General features: G+C 37.0%; 2 protein-coding genes across 3 annotated transcripts; one reads left to right on the forward strand and one right to left on the reverse strand.

The window, feature by feature from the left end:
• Positions 1 to 1,073: 1,073 nt before the first annotated feature.
• Positions 1,074 to 6,965, reverse strand: LOC113120854 (alpha N-terminal protein methyltransferase 1B). Of its 2 annotated transcripts, none has more exons than XM_026290962.1 (5): positions 6,734 to 6,965; positions 6,449 to 6,591; positions 3,280 to 3,452; positions 2,103 to 2,355; positions 1,074 to 1,712 (listed from the first exon to the last, which is right to left on the reverse strand). In XM_026290962.1, the coding sequence occupies exons 1-5, from the start codon at positions 6,895 to 6,897 to the stop codon at positions 1,456 to 1,458; spliced, it is 990 nt and encodes a 329-aa protein (XP_026146747.1). In that variant the 5' UTR covers positions 6,898 to 6,965; the 3' UTR covers positions 1,074 to 1,455. The 2 variants fall into 2 exon arrangements, with proteins under 2 accessions (XP_026146747.1, XP_026146746.1); XM_026290961.1 differs by having other exon boundaries at positions 6,449 to 6,633.
• A 1,186-nt stretch (positions 6,966 to 8,151) lies between these two features.
• On the forward strand, positions 8,152 to 9,839 carry LOC113037828 (kinesin-associated protein 3-like). The gene is made up of 5 exons (XM_026195172.1): positions 8,152 to 8,334; positions 8,898 to 9,029; positions 9,115 to 9,260; positions 9,342 to 9,400; positions 9,534 to 9,839. The coding sequence occupies exons 1-5, from the start codon at positions 8,303 to 8,305 to the stop codon at positions 9,702 to 9,704; spliced, it is 540 nt and encodes a 179-aa protein (XP_026050957.1). The 5' UTR covers positions 8,152 to 8,302; the 3' UTR covers positions 9,705 to 9,839.
• The last annotated feature ends 9,231 nt before the right edge of the window (positions 9,840 to 19,070 follow it).

Genomic DNA, 19,070 nt, shown 5'->3' on the forward strand with positions numbered 1-19,070 from the left:
GATCATTTGTCGATAATTACTTGTGTCAGTACAACACTCCCAGTTGTCTGTCAATGTTATGTTTGACTCTCTATGCCTGGAGCTTGGCCCAATTTAGCTCTAATATGACCAAATTTATTAATGTTATTTCTGTTAATACAGACCATTAACTGCCAGACTGCTTGTGAAGGAAACGAGAAAGATTAGACTTGATAGCAGAAATTACCAGGTACGCTAACCATTTCTGAATAGCCGAGTAGACATTTGACAGTTATTTACATAGATTTCTGAAAGAAATGTGACTGCAGCCTGAGGATGTTTTGAACTTTGAAAAATGCAATTTCAAAATCCCATGAGAGCGAGGAATTCGCTTCGTAAAGAACCAGCGTAGATCACTCCAATACATTACAGGCTGACTGCATTGCGTGCATTGAGTGTTTGCGCTTTTTTTCTTGACAAACTGCCTATTCACAGGGAAAAGGACCTGCTTGATTTTTTACACTGCACTTCTCAAGACATCTTTGTGAGGCTTATGTGCCAAATATTTGAGGTGACTTGCTGGTGCTCTTTATGCAGACATGTTCTGACAGATTTGGACAGAGCCCAAGGCAGATACAAAAGAGTAGTCTGTCAAAACCAGGGATAATTCCCTTCCTCTCTACAAAGACACCATCTGAGAGCCATTTACCTAAACAGTGTGGTTTTTCATAGTTTGGGGAATACAATGAAGTTTTGAACTTGTTGACATTATTTATCCCTCAGTTCTTTAAATATGTGAAGAGAAGCTCTGCTTTCAAAGACACCAAGAATACTTCAAGGAAATATCCAACTAATGCACATTTATATTTTAGCAAGCTAAAGTCCTCTACAGATGTAAGTCATTTTATATTTTGCCCATTTTGCCAGTAAAGCATGGTTGTTTTAAGAACATAATTCTCATACAACTTGAGAGACATCATGACAAATGTTTCTGAAAAATGTTTACTAATGTGGTTCAGTGACTTGCTAACTGCTATATGATGTATTACTGTAAAAACAAGAAATGACACTTATATAGTTTACATTTCTTTTATTAATATTTCTATACTCTAAAAGAAAACAAAAATGACACTTGGTGGCAACATACTTAATTCTGTCAGTTACATAGACATAGACAACAACATTTTTTTCTTGTAAAAATAAATAAATAATTTGTTTTACATTGTGATACTAGAATAAATGTACAAAATACTAAATCATGTTAACAGGGTAATACAATTATATACATCTATATGCTCCATTTAAACAAAAATGGAAGTTATATATTTTACTAGAAAGATGGAAACTGGATGGTAACTAGTTAAAAAATAAATAACAATCCACAGATTTCCATATGCTGAAATTATTTTGACATATTAGCTGGTAAATGGAATAAAAAATAAATAAATTTTACGTTTTTATAATATATACTATATATAAGTACAAATATGATTTCCTTTAGCGCATGGCAATCATCCATACAGGCACGATAGCCTCAGGAAAGCCTTCCTGCTTTTCCACGTCCAGTATGGTGAGGCCTGCTGTCTGAATGATGTTCTTCATGATGTCCAGGTGACGAATGATGCTGCTGTCAATGGGGTCCAGCTTGCACCCCTGCCGCGCCATGTTATCCTTAATGAAGATCACACCGTTGGGCCTCAGGCTCTGCTTAGCACGCTTTAAAAACTCCATCAGGTCCTTATCAGTAAGATGACCTGAAAAATGTAAAAATAGTTGAGGTAACCCGGTAATTCTTGACTAAAAGAGAGTGTGTACATTTTTAAATATCCACAGTCCAAAACTCATTTAGCAGAAACGGTTTATGCAAAGCTAGGTCTTAAAAAATCTGTCACCATGCACGATTTCAGTTTCATATAGATATCTGTGCCGTCGGTGTCAATTGTACACAGACTGCAGTGAGGGAGATGAAACTGTATACTGAAACAAAAGACTCTGACTAGCTTTCAGCTGCTCTCATTAAAGCAAATGCAAAGATAGCCTGGACCTATTAAAATAAGCAAATGTATGTGGGCAGAAAACACTGGTCAAATTAAATATTTGTTACATAACATAAAATAATCGATGAAAACAATCCATCCACTCACAGGCAACCCACTGCAGCCAGATGACATCATATCTCTTTGTAGGTGGGGTGAATTCTTGCAGGTTGTAAAGGTAGTAGGCCTCCACTCGGTCTGCATAATCTCCGAGGTAAACCTCATGAGCGTGGAGGATGAACTCTTCCATCATGTCAAGCATCTCCATGGATTCAAACACAGGGAACAGAACTCCTTTAGACACCCTCCCGATTCCACAGCCACAGTCTAGTGCCCGCTTGGTGCCAGCCTTTCCTGGACCCTATAATAAAAAAAAAAAGTGCATGTTCAAAAATAATAAAGAATTATGAGTGCTAGCCCAGGTTCAGGGTCAAAGTTTCAGAAGAACAGCTGAACACTATTTATTAAGCTAAAGCTATTTGTCAACTTAGATGTGTTAATTAACCACATGTTCAAATAGCGTTATAGAGACAGCTTGGTTATTCTGATCTTGAGGTCTTGCTATTTAAAGAATATGTGTGAGCAGACCGAAAAGGCAATATGCAATAAAAAAAAAATATTGTCTGTCAAAGGCTACCTAGGGAAAAAGTAATACATTAAAATACATTTATTTCATACTTAGTATAGTATACCACAAACACCAAATTATTTGTGATACTACTTGTGCACAATATTTCTTAATGTCAAACCTTAAATGTGTTTTAATGTCACTATTGATAAGGATTGTATAATCTTTGAATAATATCAGCCTTTAAATGCAAGATATTGAAAGTGTACCTAAAGTAATATTTCCATTTTAGCACAATCAAATATAATTCGGTATCTTTAGCTGGACTTCATCACTACTTACACACAATGAAAGTGCATTATGCACATAATTAGTTGCTCCAATTTTACTTTAAGTATACCAGTCTAGTGTACCAAAAGTACAATTGCAGTTAAAAGTTTCACTAAGTACATAAATATGTAAATGTATTGTATTTATTTTACTAAATTGGATATATATAAATTAATTAACTCTTTTTAACTGATGTAGGAAAACAAATGTTTGAGAAAAGTGGCATAGAAAAGGGTATAATTTAGAAATTGTTAGTAAATTCAACATCAATTACATAAAAATGTATTGTAACGTAATTGTAAACGTAAAAAAAATTACTTTTTATTTCAATGTATTTCCTATAAATAATACACATTCATTAAGAAATAGAAAATGTAAATGACATACAACAAACTTTTTCAGGAACTGTCTTGAGCCTTCAAGGTCGATCTCTGATATCTCCACAAAGTCTCCCATCATGCCCTCCTCTGATGCCGGGACATCCTTGTAGAAGTTCTGTGACCTGTAGTAAAACTGCTTCTCCCCTTTAATGTACTCACAAGTCACGGCATAGAGTTTCACTGTCGGGCAATAAACATATAGACAGTCACTAGACACAAAAAAACAAGCCCTAGATTTAATTACCAGAAATCTAATATTGTGATGTAGGTCAGCTGTGGGATCAGAGCATTTCAAGGGAAAGTGTACAGTTATCAGATGAAGTTTCACAACAACACAACTTCTCGCAACAACATTTAGTCATAAGCAGTTTTTTGAAAATACCAGTTATTAATAGCATTTATTTTTGCAATTTCCAAGATGTTTTCTTTCTGCAAATGGAATTTGAAGAACCAAGACACTATTGGTATTGACAGTGTTGTACTACAGCACAAAGGAATACTTTATTGTTGGCACATTTAGGAGTTTATATGAAGCAGCTCAACATATGATACTCTGTCAGCATCAGTCCAATGTCACAGTATTAAGTTCAGCTGGAACATCTGCTTTCTTGAATGGCTGGTCACTTAAAGGACAGACCAGTTATTAAGTCAAAGCATGTTTGGAAAGTTCGAGTCAAACATCGGATCAGCAGATGATTAGCGGGAAGACCTTGCTGAAGGGTTATAGGTGCGAGAACTGGCAGGGCGACACGATTGTGATACTGAAATTCTGAGCAGGGTTTGATATGTGAACCACAGGTTTACTAGTTCAAAGTCAAAAATAGTAACACTGGGCAGTGATTCGCTATGGACTATTTTGTTTTGGTCCTGTTTATTTTTGTTGGCCCTCTTTATAGCACTCACTCAACTGCTTTGCCTTATTGGTCATGAGGCAACATTAAAACCTGCTAGTATTAGGAAACATTTCAGCCAAAGCAAGACATTCATTCTAATTTTTCTCTGAAAGAGATTGTTCACCCAGAAATGATAATTCTGTCATCCATTTACTCACTCCCATACCATTACAAACATTTTCTGTAGAACATAAAATATATTTTCACAAATATAGGATTAGAATGACATGAGGATTAGTAAATGATAACAGAATTTTCATTTGTCTTACAAAACACTTGTCTGAATTCATATCAGTCTTTTAAAAATATGAATGAATGATTGTGTTCACTTTTGGTCTAAAATGAAATTGATGTCATTTATGATGTACTCAAAAATATTTTTGCTCCAAATGCTTATTTTTTTGGTAATGTATTACACGAATACAACATTTCTAACATGGATTTCACTGACACTAACATAACTTTGCAGTAACATTTGCCGTTTCCAGCACTAAATGTGATTTTTTTTGTGTGTTTTTCTCTTCCCACCAACATCATACATTATAAAGGGGTTAAAAACTAAATTTTTAACCCCCCGTGTTGTTGTACATGAGTAAAGGCCAAGAGTAATATCTGTTGATTTCTGTGTTTTTACCGGACCAAACTCATCAGTTACAACAAATATAGTTGTGATTGAGTCTGTTGAATTCAAGCAGTAACTCACAGTTACACTGGCAGACTGCTTTGATTGTCTCCACAGTTTACACTACACAACATCTGATTAACGGTGTGGACAAGTAGAAATATAAGCTAACATTCATCAGACAGAGACCACTGTCAACAACACAAACAAAACTACTTATGAACTCCATACCATCATATAATATTCATGGCTGTTTAAAGGAGAACATTTGCTTAGTTGTTTATGTTATGTTAACACATAACCATCTCCAAAGCCTTTCAATACTTTGAAATATACTGTTATTGCTACTAATGCACCAGCATAGTAAAGACACAGCTGAAATTTTATTATTCAGTAAAATGTAACCCTTGTGCGCTCCTCATTTGAGTCACACTCATGGTCTTCGCGGTCAAAAGTAACCGGACACCTAAAATGTTACTTTTTTTCTTCTTCAGTAAAATCAATCTAATGTATATTTGTTCAATAATATTTTTTATTTTGAGATAACTTCATGGTACTGATTAATATTTATGCAAAATTTATGATTTTTTTTCTTTTCTTTTTTTAATTATTTTTCAATTATTGCAGTATTTCAGATTAAAATAGAGACTAAAATAAAAAAATTTAAAGCAGGAAAAAAGAGAAAAAACTGTAATTTCATGGTGTAACCACTAGATTCCTGTATAGGACTCTTTGGAGATGCTTGTGAATTCCCTAGTTGTTTTTATACAAAATCTTTTATTTTTATTAGGCTGTGGATTAATATGTATTTGTGTAAGACATTCTCAGAGACTACTTTTTGTCAAGGTTTATATTTTTTGCGGTTTTAAATGTTCATTTGAAGTGTATTTTCCTTTATCAGAGCTTAAACCTTCTGGGTATGATCTGATTTTATACATCTCTAATTTCAGTCTTTTGACTCATTTGGGCTATATGGTTATAGCAATACCAATTAATCTGAGTATGTATAATTCTGTATGTGGATGTATCCGTTTTAAACTCTTGATGTTTTAGAGAGTAACCCCTTCCTTGCTTTCCACTGTTTTACTGCATGATAGTCGAATTATTGATTTTAACTGCTGTAAATCCATTAATTTCCGACCAGGAAAAAAGACCAGGAGTGTTTGTGTGTGTGTGTGTGTACACATACCAAGTGCCATAAAAGTCACCAAGTATCGTACCATTCTGGTGAAGCTACCATTTTTAAACATTCAAAATGTAAATTTCTCCAATCAGAAATGACCAAATACTGTACAAGGGTTAAAGTATGCAGCATGCATATAAATGTGCTTAAAATAGACACATGACTCTGTACACTGGAATAAATGGTATGTACTGTATACTGTTGAAAATCGAGTGTTCCTATTGGATATTGTGGTTAAGGCAAAGCTGTTATCTTCTCAAGTTTGCAAATGTAATTTTGAAGCAGCTTTAATAGAGACAGATATGCCAATAACATGAATATTAGTGGATGCAAACTAAATATTTATTTTGGATATGGTCTGACACAACTTCATACTCCAAATGTCTGCCTGACGGTTCTCATCACAACAATATTGCAAGAAAACTTCATAATACACAAAGGGTCATAATACACACAATTCACTGAGCCACCCTCTTACCCAAAGGAATCTGCTCCAGGAGGTACAGGTAGCTGGCGAAGAACTCCTTCCTCAGAGTATTGTGCAAGTGGAAAGACATACTGTGCTTGCACATCTCATTATCCGTCTTTGCCCAGCGGTCTCGGAAAGCTTGATGCGTCCCGCTAAACTCCATAATGGAAGTGGAATCAGACATTCTGAATTTTCTGCAAAGAGACTCAAAGCGTGTTTGATAATGCGTAGCTCAAGGTGTCTCTGAAGACACCACTGTGCTGCTATATCTGTAGGTGGCCTCTGGTTACTGACCGGTTGAGCGTTCTTTTCTCAGCAGAGTGCTTCGAACTACCACATCTTATCAGATCATCACCACCTGGGGTGGTGGAATGAGAAAGGGATGGGTGCGATTGCCTCAGAAGAGGGGTGGTGCCTTCTTCTTCAGTTCCAGAAGAAGCTCCTCTCTTACGTTCCATAGACACATCCAGAATGGCATATTAGTGCATACCAACACATGAACCAGAGAGTCGTGCATTCATTCACAGTTAGTGACAAGCGGCTTATGTAGTGGCTATTCTTAGCACTGCCTTCTCATGTTTGTATACACAGTATTGGTGGCAAGTTCACAGTGGTGAGGAAAGATCAAAGACAGATCTAATCTGAACATGCTGTTGCTGCTTACTGTCTGCATGCATTGACATAATAATGACACTATTGCTAAAAACAAAACATGTTTTTTTAGACTTATACAAATTGTGTGAAAAGCAGAGATACGGAGAGGGAGAGAAAGAGAGAGAGAGAAGATGGATAATATATCAGGCCTCTCATCTTTAGTCATGTCAGCTCATGGGCCATGTGTTACTCATATGGTTGCAAATTTAGATAAATTGCCAAATGATCATCACCTTATGTGTATGTGATATTCAGTGAACCAGAACTGAACCAGTGCTTAAACTGGAAATGCATGCTCAATGCAATTAGAGAAGACTGTTTATAAATAAAGCAGGTCCTAAAGTTGGTCCAAAAAGCCATGTTAATATAGGTAAATGTTTCAAACATTTTGTTTGAGTTTAAAAAAAAAATCGAAAAAATGTCACAATACTTCCCTACCTGATTCATCACAGTATAAGACTTTTTTATATTATTAGTACAAGTTTTCTGTAATGTTATGTTTAAATATTTAAATCATGCATTATTTAATTAAAAATGCACTCATTAAAAATCTTCTATATTTCCAGAACAGAAATCTTAACACTGGATAAAACCCGGTTCAAAGTTCTTGTCTTTGTTTTTATAATTTTTTTTCTTAATGTGTACTTTCTAAGACTGTTTCTTCTTACAATACATATCAAAACAATATTTTTTTTCTAATAGTCCAAAAACTGTATAAAAACTGGGTTGGTGCTTAAAAAGAATCATGTATTCTTACAATCTTTATTGTTCTGACAGAAATTCAGTACAAGCTAATCTGGTTTAGTAGCCTTCAATAACAAGTGCACTTCCAATTGAAAATATAGCTAATAGGTAGTTAAAACGGTAGTTAGCCTTGAACTAATACATTCAGCACTATAAAATGGGTTGAATTGAAACAAATTCCCCGCATAAATACATAAATACAAATAAAAACCAACAAAGGTCTTGCTATCACATGATTCCACGTGAGCGATACGTACCTCCACATATACAGGTGGCGCTAGAGGTTCTTCCGCTTATTTCTGCTTCTTCGCTTATTCACAGAATTTCAGTACACACCCATAGCAACACAAACAGCAGCACCCTGCCAGAGCAGAAACGATGAAGCAGTCCAGACATTAGACACACGTCAAAACAGCAGACAGAAATCAGCCGCACAGGTTTATTTGCTTTAATTAATGAGCAACAATGCAATCGGACGACGCCAGATATTTAAAACGGTGAGTGTCTGTGTAATGCGAGCGAGCTCTGTCATTAGCTGTAGTGGTCGAGCTTGAGCATAACACTGCATTAAAGTAAAAACACAATATATATATGTGCCTGTGAATGTTGTTTTTCTAAGGTGTAAGTAATTTTTCATGTATATGTACAGCTTTCAAAAAGTGCAGGGAAATTATGACATCAATTTATATTTATGTGTCTTCAAGTGACGTTTATATGGACATACTCCTCATCATCATCATCACCACCACATTATCATCATTCAGCATATTAAACAGAGTTATTGAATTAATAAAATACTTTTGTACGTATATTTAAAATGGTACTGAATGTTTACATTAGTTTACAGTGATATTTAATGTTGCTTCAGGTTTACTATTTTGGATCATTTCTGATAAAAACAAAACAAGAAGGATAACAAAAAAAAACCATGATTGTTTTACCAATAAAATACGACTTTTTTAAAGATAAGCTTGATGCACTGAACATCTTTTATAGGTAACTCAAAATTTATAACTAAATTTATAACTATCAATAATAATCTGTAATGTGTTGTGTTCAGGAAATATAAGGGTGGCAGTTTAGATGTCCACCCCACAGAAAAAGCCCTTGTTGTCCAGTATGAAGTGGAAGCTACAATCCTAGGAGAGACGGGAGACCCGATGCTGGGAGAACGCAAGGAGTGCCAGAAGATGTAAGATCATTCAGATAAATGGAGTAGTAGGAAAACTGATCGTGTGGTAGATTTTTTTATAGCTAAAACTTTCTTCCGATTGCAGAATCCGTCTGAAAAGCCTGAATTCCAACACGGATATTGCATCTTTAGCACGGAAGGTAGTGGAGGAGTGTAGACTCATTTCCCCTTCCAGACTTCCTGAGGTGGAGCAGTTATTGTTTTATCTGCAGAACCGCAAGAAATCTGCTGGTAGGCTGAGAAGAATACAGTAAAAAAAAATATAAAAAGTGCTTCAGTGCTATAGTGATTGTTTGTGTTTTGTTTATTCAGAAAAGAAAGAGAAGAAACAGATCAAGCCAAGAGACCTGACTCCTTTTGAAGGCATAGAGGTATAGTTGAAATGAATATTAATTTGTTTTTGTGTCACAAATGATATATATATATAAATGATAGTTCTTATCAAGTCCTCAACCAAAATGTATTTAAAAAAAATTGATTTATTTAATGCTATGTTTCCTGCAGCTTGATGAGGAGGCCAACATTAATAGCATAGAGGACTATGTTGAGCTTCTGTATGAGGACATCCCTGAGAAGATCAGAGGAGCTACACTCATCCTCCATTTGGCCCGTAACCCTGACAACCTGGAGGAGTTGCTGCAGAATGGTGTGTTGCACACTGGAGATAATGGTTAAAATGTCTTTTTTAAACAGTTTAGGATTTTATCTATAAACCTCCCTCATAAAGCCTTACTTTAAATACATTTACATTACCATATAACAAAGCTTTGGTTTGCTCCTCATGTATGATTAAAAGGATAGTGCCCCTAAAAAAAATTAACTCACTCATTTACTCACGCTCTTGTTGTTCCAAACCTATATGACTTTCTTTCTTCTGTGGAACACAACAGAAGGTATTTGAGTTTTTTTTTTGTCTGTGCAATAAAGGTCAGTGGGCTCCTATGTTGGACCCTGACATTTTACAAATTATCTTCTTTTAGGTTTGAAAACAAGAAGGAAAGTCCTACTGGTTTGGAACAAACTTTACACTGGTGTGTAAATGATGACAGATTTTTCATTTTTGGGTGAAATATCACCCAGTTTTGTAGGATGCCATATTAAGACATTATCATCATATCTTTGCAGTCATTCTCATTCCATTATTTTACGTACTTCATTCTTTCTTTCATAAGAAAATGATCTCTAAGCACCAATGTTTCTGCCCTTACCCTTATGAAAAAGGGCTTGTCATATTAGCACAAATACACTAATATTCAAAATCAGTCAGTAATATTAATAAATATAGCTGCAAGCAGCAATAACGGGGCCAAGCACTACAGAAGCAAGCTTCAGACGAACGGCAGGAATGAGTAATTAAGACAGTTTTAAGATTATTTTAGGCAAAATGGCTTGAAAACTATAAACACAACAACTAGTAATAGGATTTATTGGCTTTTCACGTGTAACCAATAGGTGGCACTGTTACCAAATTAGTTTGTAATGGTCAGTGTGAGGTGACGATGACACATACAAAGTTTGGTGCAAATATGTCAAAGCATTGCAGAGATACAGCCTCAAACGCATTTTGGCACCCTTCCAGCAGATTTTTTGATGCCCTAAATGAGAACCGTTTCTTATATGGACACAAAATCCATAACTTTTTGCCAGAATGGTCCGAAAATGATCCACGTCAAATTTGGTGAAAATCGGACTAACGGTCTAGGTGGAGTTCGAAAATGTAGGTTTTCAACATTAATCAAAATGGCGGACAGGGAGTTCAGCCAAATAAGGTAAACTTTGTATTTTATGTTCTCGACTTGACCCAAGGAATCTAAAAAGACCAGCATGATGTCAATAGCCAGATTAATTCAAAAGTTATTAGCCTTTATGTAAATTGAGTTATAACCTTTGACCACTAGGTGGCGCTGTTTCAAAATATTTTGAGTACCTTCAGGGGATGGTGTTGTTGACACATTCTGAGTTTTGTAATATTACACCAATGCATTTGTTTAGTATAGCATTTTATTTCACAAAACTGTATTGAAGTCAATGAGAATTTCATGTTTTGTTCTATTATAGCGCCACCAAGAGGCTCAGTCCAACCATTTTTTTTATATTTGCTCAGAGTGATCCCATACATATGTGTGTCAATTTTGGTGAAAATATCTCAATTCACTTCAGAGTTATGGGCATTTATATGAAAAAGCACGTACAAATTGACTGACTCTTGACTTTGATTGAATATTACTACCCTTTACTATCAATATTTTGGCATTTGGGCATTGGCGTATAGCTATCGACCTATGTTTCCGAACTTCTAACGGTGGTTTCGTCTCGATCAGACAAGCGGTTTCAAAGATATAGCCAGATGTTTTTTAAGCGCTAAATCACAACGCTACACAAACCGTAAGGCGAAACCTAGAATGTTTGGTATCGTTGGACTCTGTAAGGTTTCAGGAGTCCAATTTGGTGAGTCTCGAGAAAATAAGTCGACCACACCCAAGGTTATAAGCATTTAAATAAGGATGATCACCACTAGGTGGCGCTGTTTCGAAACTTCTCACGCTCCTTCAGGACATTGTACTGATGACCCATACCATTTTTTGTAACAATCCGTTGATGCGTTCTGAAAATACAGCATTTTAGCACAAAATTCAAAATGGCCGACAGTCAAAATGGCCGAGATGGTAAAATTGGATATCAGTCGACTCGGCATGTTGCCCTGAATCTAACAAGACCAATGTTATGATTTTTGGACAAACTGTTTAGAAGTTATAAGCAAAAATAGCAATTTTCCATATCTCCGGACCAGTAGGTGGCGCTGCGCCGAAACGCAGCAAGTAGCCTCAAGTCATGCTTGTTATGACATGTACCAGGTTTGGTCTGAATAGGATAAGTCGTTGCCGAGATACAGCCTTACGACTGTTTTTGTAAGCGTTACGTAAAATTTGTTAGAGCGTTTATCAAAAACGGTTTGACGAATCAATTTGATTTGCATAACTTTTGGTCAGCACTGCCTGAAGATGACCTGGTTCAATTTTCGTGTGAATCGGACAAACCGTCTAGGACGAGTTCGAAAAAGTATTTTTAAAAAAATTCTAAATGGCGGCCATATTTCTATGACGGAAAATGACTGTATAGGGTGCAATCGAATTGGCTTGAGCTCAGAAATCAGAGGAAAAAAGAATTTTGTTGATTGGCCTCACGGTTAAAAAGTTATTAACAAAATTAAAGTGAAATTTCGGACAGTTGGTGGCGCTAGAGGGAATGTCTTAGACACACCAAAATTGGTGTACTTAATGTTGGCACTGTCCTCTATCAGAATGTCAAACCAAAACAACTTTCCCGCATTCGGTTCTATGGGCTGCCATAGACTCCCAGTCGGAAGAATAATAATAATAATAATAATAAATATAGCTGCAAGCAGCAATTACGGGGCCAAGCACTCCAACGGCAAATGTAGGAGCTAAGCATGGCATGAAGCATCACACCAAATACATTAATGAGCAATAACAGTAATTTTGGAATTATTGTAATTGAAATGGCAAAAAAAAAAATCATAATACCACCTCTAGTAGCATGATTACTTGGCTTATAAAGTTTGACCAATAGGTGGCACTGTTATGAAATCAATTTGGTGTACTCTGTTTGACTTTTCAATGACACACACAAAGTTTGGTGTTAATATGCCACAGCATTCCAGAGATGCAGCCTCAAGTGTCATTTTGTCATTGTGTTTCAACTTCGTCGCTTTGGTATGCGAAAACGGTTTTGTCTATCGACACAAAATCCATAACTTTGTGTCAACATAGTCTGAAGATCATCTGATTCGAATTTGGTGAAAATTGGACATACGGTTCATGAGGAGTTCGAAAAAGTAGGTTTTCCACATAAATCAAAATGGTGGACCGGAACTTCAGTAAACACTGGCATATTTGGTATCTATGTTATCGGCATAAGCCAGGGAATATTTTGAGCCCAGTTTCTTTGCAATAGGCTAATGGACTAAAAAGTTATTAGCATTTTAAATTGCATTGCATTGTAATTACTCATGGTTAATGAATGGTTTATTACTCTTGACCAATAGGTGGCGCTGTTACCAAATTTATGTGGCATGGTCAGTGTGAGGTGGCGATGACACATACAAAGTTTGGTGCAAATATGTCAAAGTGTTGCAGAGATACAGCCTCAAATGCATTTTGGCACCCTTCCAGCAAATTCGTTGATGCGCTAAATGAGAACCGTTACGTATATCGACACAAAATCCATAACTTTTTGCCAGCATGGTCTGAAGATGATTCACGTCAAATTTGGTGAAAATTGGGCTAACGGTCTAGGAGGAGTTCGAAAAAGTAGGTTTTCAACATTAAGCAAAATGGCGGACAGGAAGTAAGGCCAATTTTCACATTATTGGTATCAATACTCTCGGCATGACCCACAGAATATAGCGAGACCATTTTAATTTTAATAGACTAATTTATTCAAAAGTTATTAGCGTTTATGTGATATTTCATTATAACTATTGGCCACAAGGTGGCGCTGCCACCAAACTTTTTGAGTACCTTCAGGGCATGGAGCCGAATATTTTTGTAATTATTTGCGAAACGATACGATGCTGCGTTCAAAAAATACAGCATTTTGAAACATAATTCAAAATGGCCGACGCCTAAAATGGCCGACACAGGAAAATTGGATATCATTCGACTCGACATGACTCACTGAATCTAAAGAGACCAGTTGTGTGATTTTTGGCCAAACCATTCAGTAGTTATAAGCCAAAATATGCATTTTTCATATCTCCTGACCACTAGGTGGCGCTGTGTCGAAACACAGCAGGTAGTCTCAGTTCATGCTTGTTATAACACACGCCAAGTTTGGTCTCAATATGACAAACCGTTGCCGGGATATAGCCTCACGTGCATGTTTGCGTGCTTTTCGTCAAATTTGTTTACGTGTCATTCAACAACAGTTGGACGAATCAACTTGAATTCCATAACTTTTTGCCAGCATGGTCTGAAGATGATCTGAGCCAATTTTCGTGGCAATCGGACTAACCGTCTAGGACGAGTTCGAAAAAGTAGGTTTTTCGAATAATTGAAAATAGCGAAAAAACTAAACCTTGCGATTTTTGAATTTTAGGGTTCATTCGACTTGGCCTGAGCCAAGGATTCAGAGGAAAAAAGAATTTCCATTTTCTGGCTTACGGTTCAAAAGTTATTAGCATACAAACATTGAAAGTTTGGACAAGTGGTGGCGCTAGAGAGTAGGAGTTAGAGGCTTCAAATTTGCTATAGTTAATGTTGGGACTGTCCTCTATCAGTGTGCCAAATTATACAACTTTCCCGCAAACGGTTCTATGGGCTGCCATAGACTTGCGGCGGAAGAAGAAGAAGAATAATAATAAATATAGCTGCAAGCAGCAATAACGGGGCCAAGCACTACAGAAGCAAGCTTCAGACGAACGGCAGGAATGAGTAATTAAGACAGTTTTAAGATTATTTTAGGCAAAATGGCTTGAAAACAATCAACACAACAACTAGTAATAGGATTTATTGGCTTATCACGTGTAACCAATAGGTGGTGCTGTTACCAAATTAGTTTGGAACGGTCAGTGTGAGGTGCCGATGACACATACAAAGTTTGGTGCAAATATGTCAAAGCTTTGCAGAGATACAGCCTCAAATGCATTTTGGCACCCTTGAAGCAGATTTGTTGATGCGCTAAATGAGAACCGTTTCGTATGTCGACACGAAATCCATAACATTTTGCCAGCATGTTCTGAAGATGAGCCACGTCAAATTTGGTGAAAATCTGACAAACGGTCTAGGAGGAGTTCGAAAAAGTAGGTTTTCAACATTAATCAAAATGCCGGACAGGAAGTTCAGCCAAATAAGGAAAACTTTGTATCTATGTTCTCGACTTGACCCAAGGAATCTACAAAGACCAGCGTCATGTCAATAGCCAGATTTATTCAAAAGTTATTAGCCTTTACGTAAATTGAGTTATAACTTTTGACCACTAGGTGGCGCTGTTTCAAAATATTTTGAATACCTTCAGGGGATGGTGTTGTTGGCACATTCTGAGTTTCGTAATATTACACCAATGCATTTGTTTAGTATAGCATTTTATTTCACAAAACTGTATTGAAGTCAATGAGAATTTCATGTTTTGTTCTATTATAGCGCCACCAAGAGGCTCAGTCCAACCATTTTTTTATATTTGCTCAGAGTGAGCCCATACATATGTGTGTCAATTTTGGTGAAAATATCTCAATTCACTTCAGAGTTATGGGCATTTATATGAAAAAGCACGTAAAAATTGACTGACTCTTGACTTTGATTGAATATTACTACCCCTTACTATCAATATTTTGGCATTTGGGCATTGGTGTATTGCTATCGACCTATGTTTCCGAACTTCTGACGGTGGTTTCGTCTCGATCAGACAAGCGGTTTCAAAGATATAGCCAGATGTTTTTTAAGCGCTAAATCACAACGCTACACAAACCGTAAGGCGAAACCTAGAATGTTTGGTATCGTTGGACTCGGTAAGGTTTCAGGAGTCCAATTTGGTGAGTCTCGAGAAAATAAGTCGACCACACCCAAGGTTATAAGCATTTAAATAAGGATGATCACCACTAGGTGGCGCTGTTTCGAAACTTCTCACGCTCCTTCAGGACATTGTACTGATGACCCATACCATTTTTTGTAACAATCCGTTGATGCGTTCTGAAAATACAGCATTTTAGCACAAAATTCAAAATGGCCGACAGTCAAAATGGCCGAGATGGTAAAATTGGATATCAGTCGACTCGGCATGTTGCCCTGAATCTAACAAGACCAATGTTATGATTTTTGGACAAACTGTTTAGAAGTTATAAGCAAAAATAGCAATTTTCCATATCTCCGGACCAGTAGGTGGCGCTGCGCCGAAACGCAGCAAGTAGCCTCAAGTCATGCTTGTTATGACATGTACCAAGTTTGGTCTGAATAGGATAAGTCGTTGCCAAGATACAGCCTTACGACTGTTTTTGTAAGCACTACATAAAATTTGTTAGAGCGTTTATCGAAAACGGTTTGACGAATCAATTTGATTTGCATAACTTTTGGTCAGCACTGCCTGAGGATGATATGGTTCAATTTTCGTGTGAATCGGACAAACCGTCTAGGACGAGTTCGAAAAAGTAGGTTTTTAAAGAAATTCAAAATGGCGGTCATATTTCTATGACGGAAATGACTTCGTAGGGTGCAATCGAATCGGCATGAGCTCAGAAATTAGAGGAAAAAAGAATTTCGTTGATTGGCCTTAGGGTTAAAAAGTTATTAACAAAATTAAAGTGAAATTTTGGACAGTTGGTGGCGCTAGAGGGATTGACTTAGACACACCAAAATTGGTGTACTTAATGTTGGCACTGTCCTCTATCAGAATGTCAAACCATTACAACTTTCCCGCATTCGGTTCTATGGGCTGCCATAGACGCCCAGTCGGAAGAATAATAATAATAATAATAAGAACGCCAACAAAAACAAGAGGGTCCTACGCACCTTCGGTGCTTGGCCCCTAATAATAAGAACGCCAACAAAAACAAGAGGGTCCTACGCACCTTCGGTGCTTGGCCCCTAATAATAATAACGCCAATAAACACAATAGGTGCCTTCGCACCTTCGGTGCTTGGCCCCTAAATATAGCTGCAAGCAGCAATTACGGGGCCAAGCACTCCAACGGCAAATGTAGGAGCTAAGCATGGCATGGAGCATCACACCAAATGCATTAATGAGCAATAACAGCAATTTTAGGATGATTGTAATTGAAATGGCTAAAAAAATCATAAATACAACCTCTAGTAGCATGATTTACTGGCTTATCAAAATTGACCAATAGGTGGTGCTGTTATCAAGTCAATTTGGTGTACTCTGTGTGACTTTTCAATGACACAAACAAAGTTTGGTGTCAATATGCCAAAGCATTGCAGAGATACAGCCTCAAGTGTCATTTTGGCATGGTGCCTCAAATTCGTCGCTGTGGTATGCGAAAACGGTTTTGTCTATCGATACAAAATCCATAACATTTTGTCAGTACAGTCTACAGATCATCTGAGTCAATTTTGGTGAAAATCGGACTAACGGTTGATGAGGAGTTCGAAAAAGTAGGTTTTCAACATAAATCAAAATGGCGGACAGGAAGTTCGGCTTACTCTGGCATATATGGTATCTATGTTGTCGGCATAAGCCAGGGAATATTTTGAGGCCAGTGTCATTACAATAGGCTAATGCATTAAAAAGTTACTAGCATTTTTATAAGTGTAATTATTCATAGTTAATGAATGGTTCATTACTCTAGACCAATAGGTGGCGCTGTTACCAAATTTATGTGGCATGGTCAGTGTCAGGTGGCGATGACACATACAAAGTTTGGTGCAAAAATGTCAAAGCGTTGCAGAGATACAGCCTCAAATGCATTTTGGCACCCTTCCAGCAAATTCGTTGATGCGCTAAATCAGAACCGTTTTGTATATCGACACGAAATCCATAACTTTTTGCCAGCATGGTCTGAAGATGATTCACGTCAAATTTGGTGAAAATCGGACTAACGGTCTAGGAGGAGTTCGAAAAAGTAGGTTTTCAACATTAATCAAAATGGCGGACAGGAAGTATGGCCAATTTTGGCATAATTGGTATCTATGTTCTCGGCATGACCCAAAGAATACGGCGAGACCATTTGCATTTCAATTGTCTAATTTACTCAAAAGTTATTAGCATTTTTGTGATAATTCATTATAACTCTTGACCACAAGGTGGCGCTGTCACCAAGCTTTTTGAGTACATTCAGGGCATGGAGCCGAATATTTTTGTAATTATTTGCGAAACGATACGATGCTGCGTTGAAAAAATACAGCATTTTAAAACATAATTCAAAATGGCCGGACGCCTAAAATGGCTGACACGGGAAATTTGCATATCATATGACTCGACATGACTCACTGAATCTAAAGAGACCAGTTGTGTGATTTTTGGCCAAACCATTCAGAAGATATAAGACAAAATATGCATTTTTCATATCTCCTGACCACTAGGTGGCGCTGTGTCGAAACACTGCAGGTAGTCTCAGGTCTTGCTTATTATAACACACACCAAGTTTGGTCTCAATATGCCAAACCGTTGCTGAGATATAGCCTCAAGTGCATTTTTGCGTGCTTTTCGTCAAATTTGTTTACGTGTCATTCGACAATGGTTGGACGAATCAACTTGAATTCCATAACTTTTTGCCAGCATGGTCTGAAGATGATCTGAGCCAATTTTCGTGGCAATCGGACTAACCGTCTAGCACGAGTTCGAAAAAGTAGGTTTTTCGAAAAATTGAAAATAGCGAAAAAACTAAACCTTGCGGATTTTTGAATTTTGGGGTTCATTCGACTTGGCATGAGCCAAGGATTCAGAGGAAAAAAGAATTTCCATTTTCTGGCTTACGGTTCAAAAGTTATTAGCATACAAACATTGAAAGTTTGGACAAGTGGTGGCGCTAGAGAGTAGGAGTTAGAGACTTCAAATTAGCTATAGTTAATGTTGGGACTGTCCTCTATCAGTGTGCCAAATTATACAACTTTCCCGCAATCGGTTCTATGGGCTGCCATAGACTTGCGGCGGAAGAAGAAGAAGAAGAAGAAGAAGAAGAAGAAGCAGAATAATAATAACGCCAACGATTACAATAGGTGCCTACGCACCTTCGGTGCTTGGCCCCTAATAATAATAACGCCAACGAACACAATAGGTGCCTTCGCACCTTCGGTGCTTGGCCCCTAAATATAGCTGCAAGCAGCAATCACGGGGCCAAGCATTCCAGCGGCAACATCAGGAGCTAAGCATATGTAGCATCAGACCAAATGCAACAATGAATAATGAAATTAATAATTGCATGATTGTAATTGAAATGGCTGAAAATCGTTAATAAAAGTTCCACAGCGAGGAGCTAAGCATGGCATGGAGCATCAGACCAAATGCATCGAGTAAGAAAAGCAATTATTGGAAGAGTGTAATGGAAACAGCCAGTAAAACTCCAGTAAAA

This window comes from Carassius auratus, chromosome 20 (genome assembly GCF_003368295.1).
Source record: "Carassius auratus strain Wakin chromosome 20, ASM336829v1, whole genome shotgun sequence".
NCBI classification, from domain to species: Eukaryota; Metazoa; Chordata; class Actinopteri; order Cypriniformes; family Cyprinidae; genus Carassius; species Carassius auratus.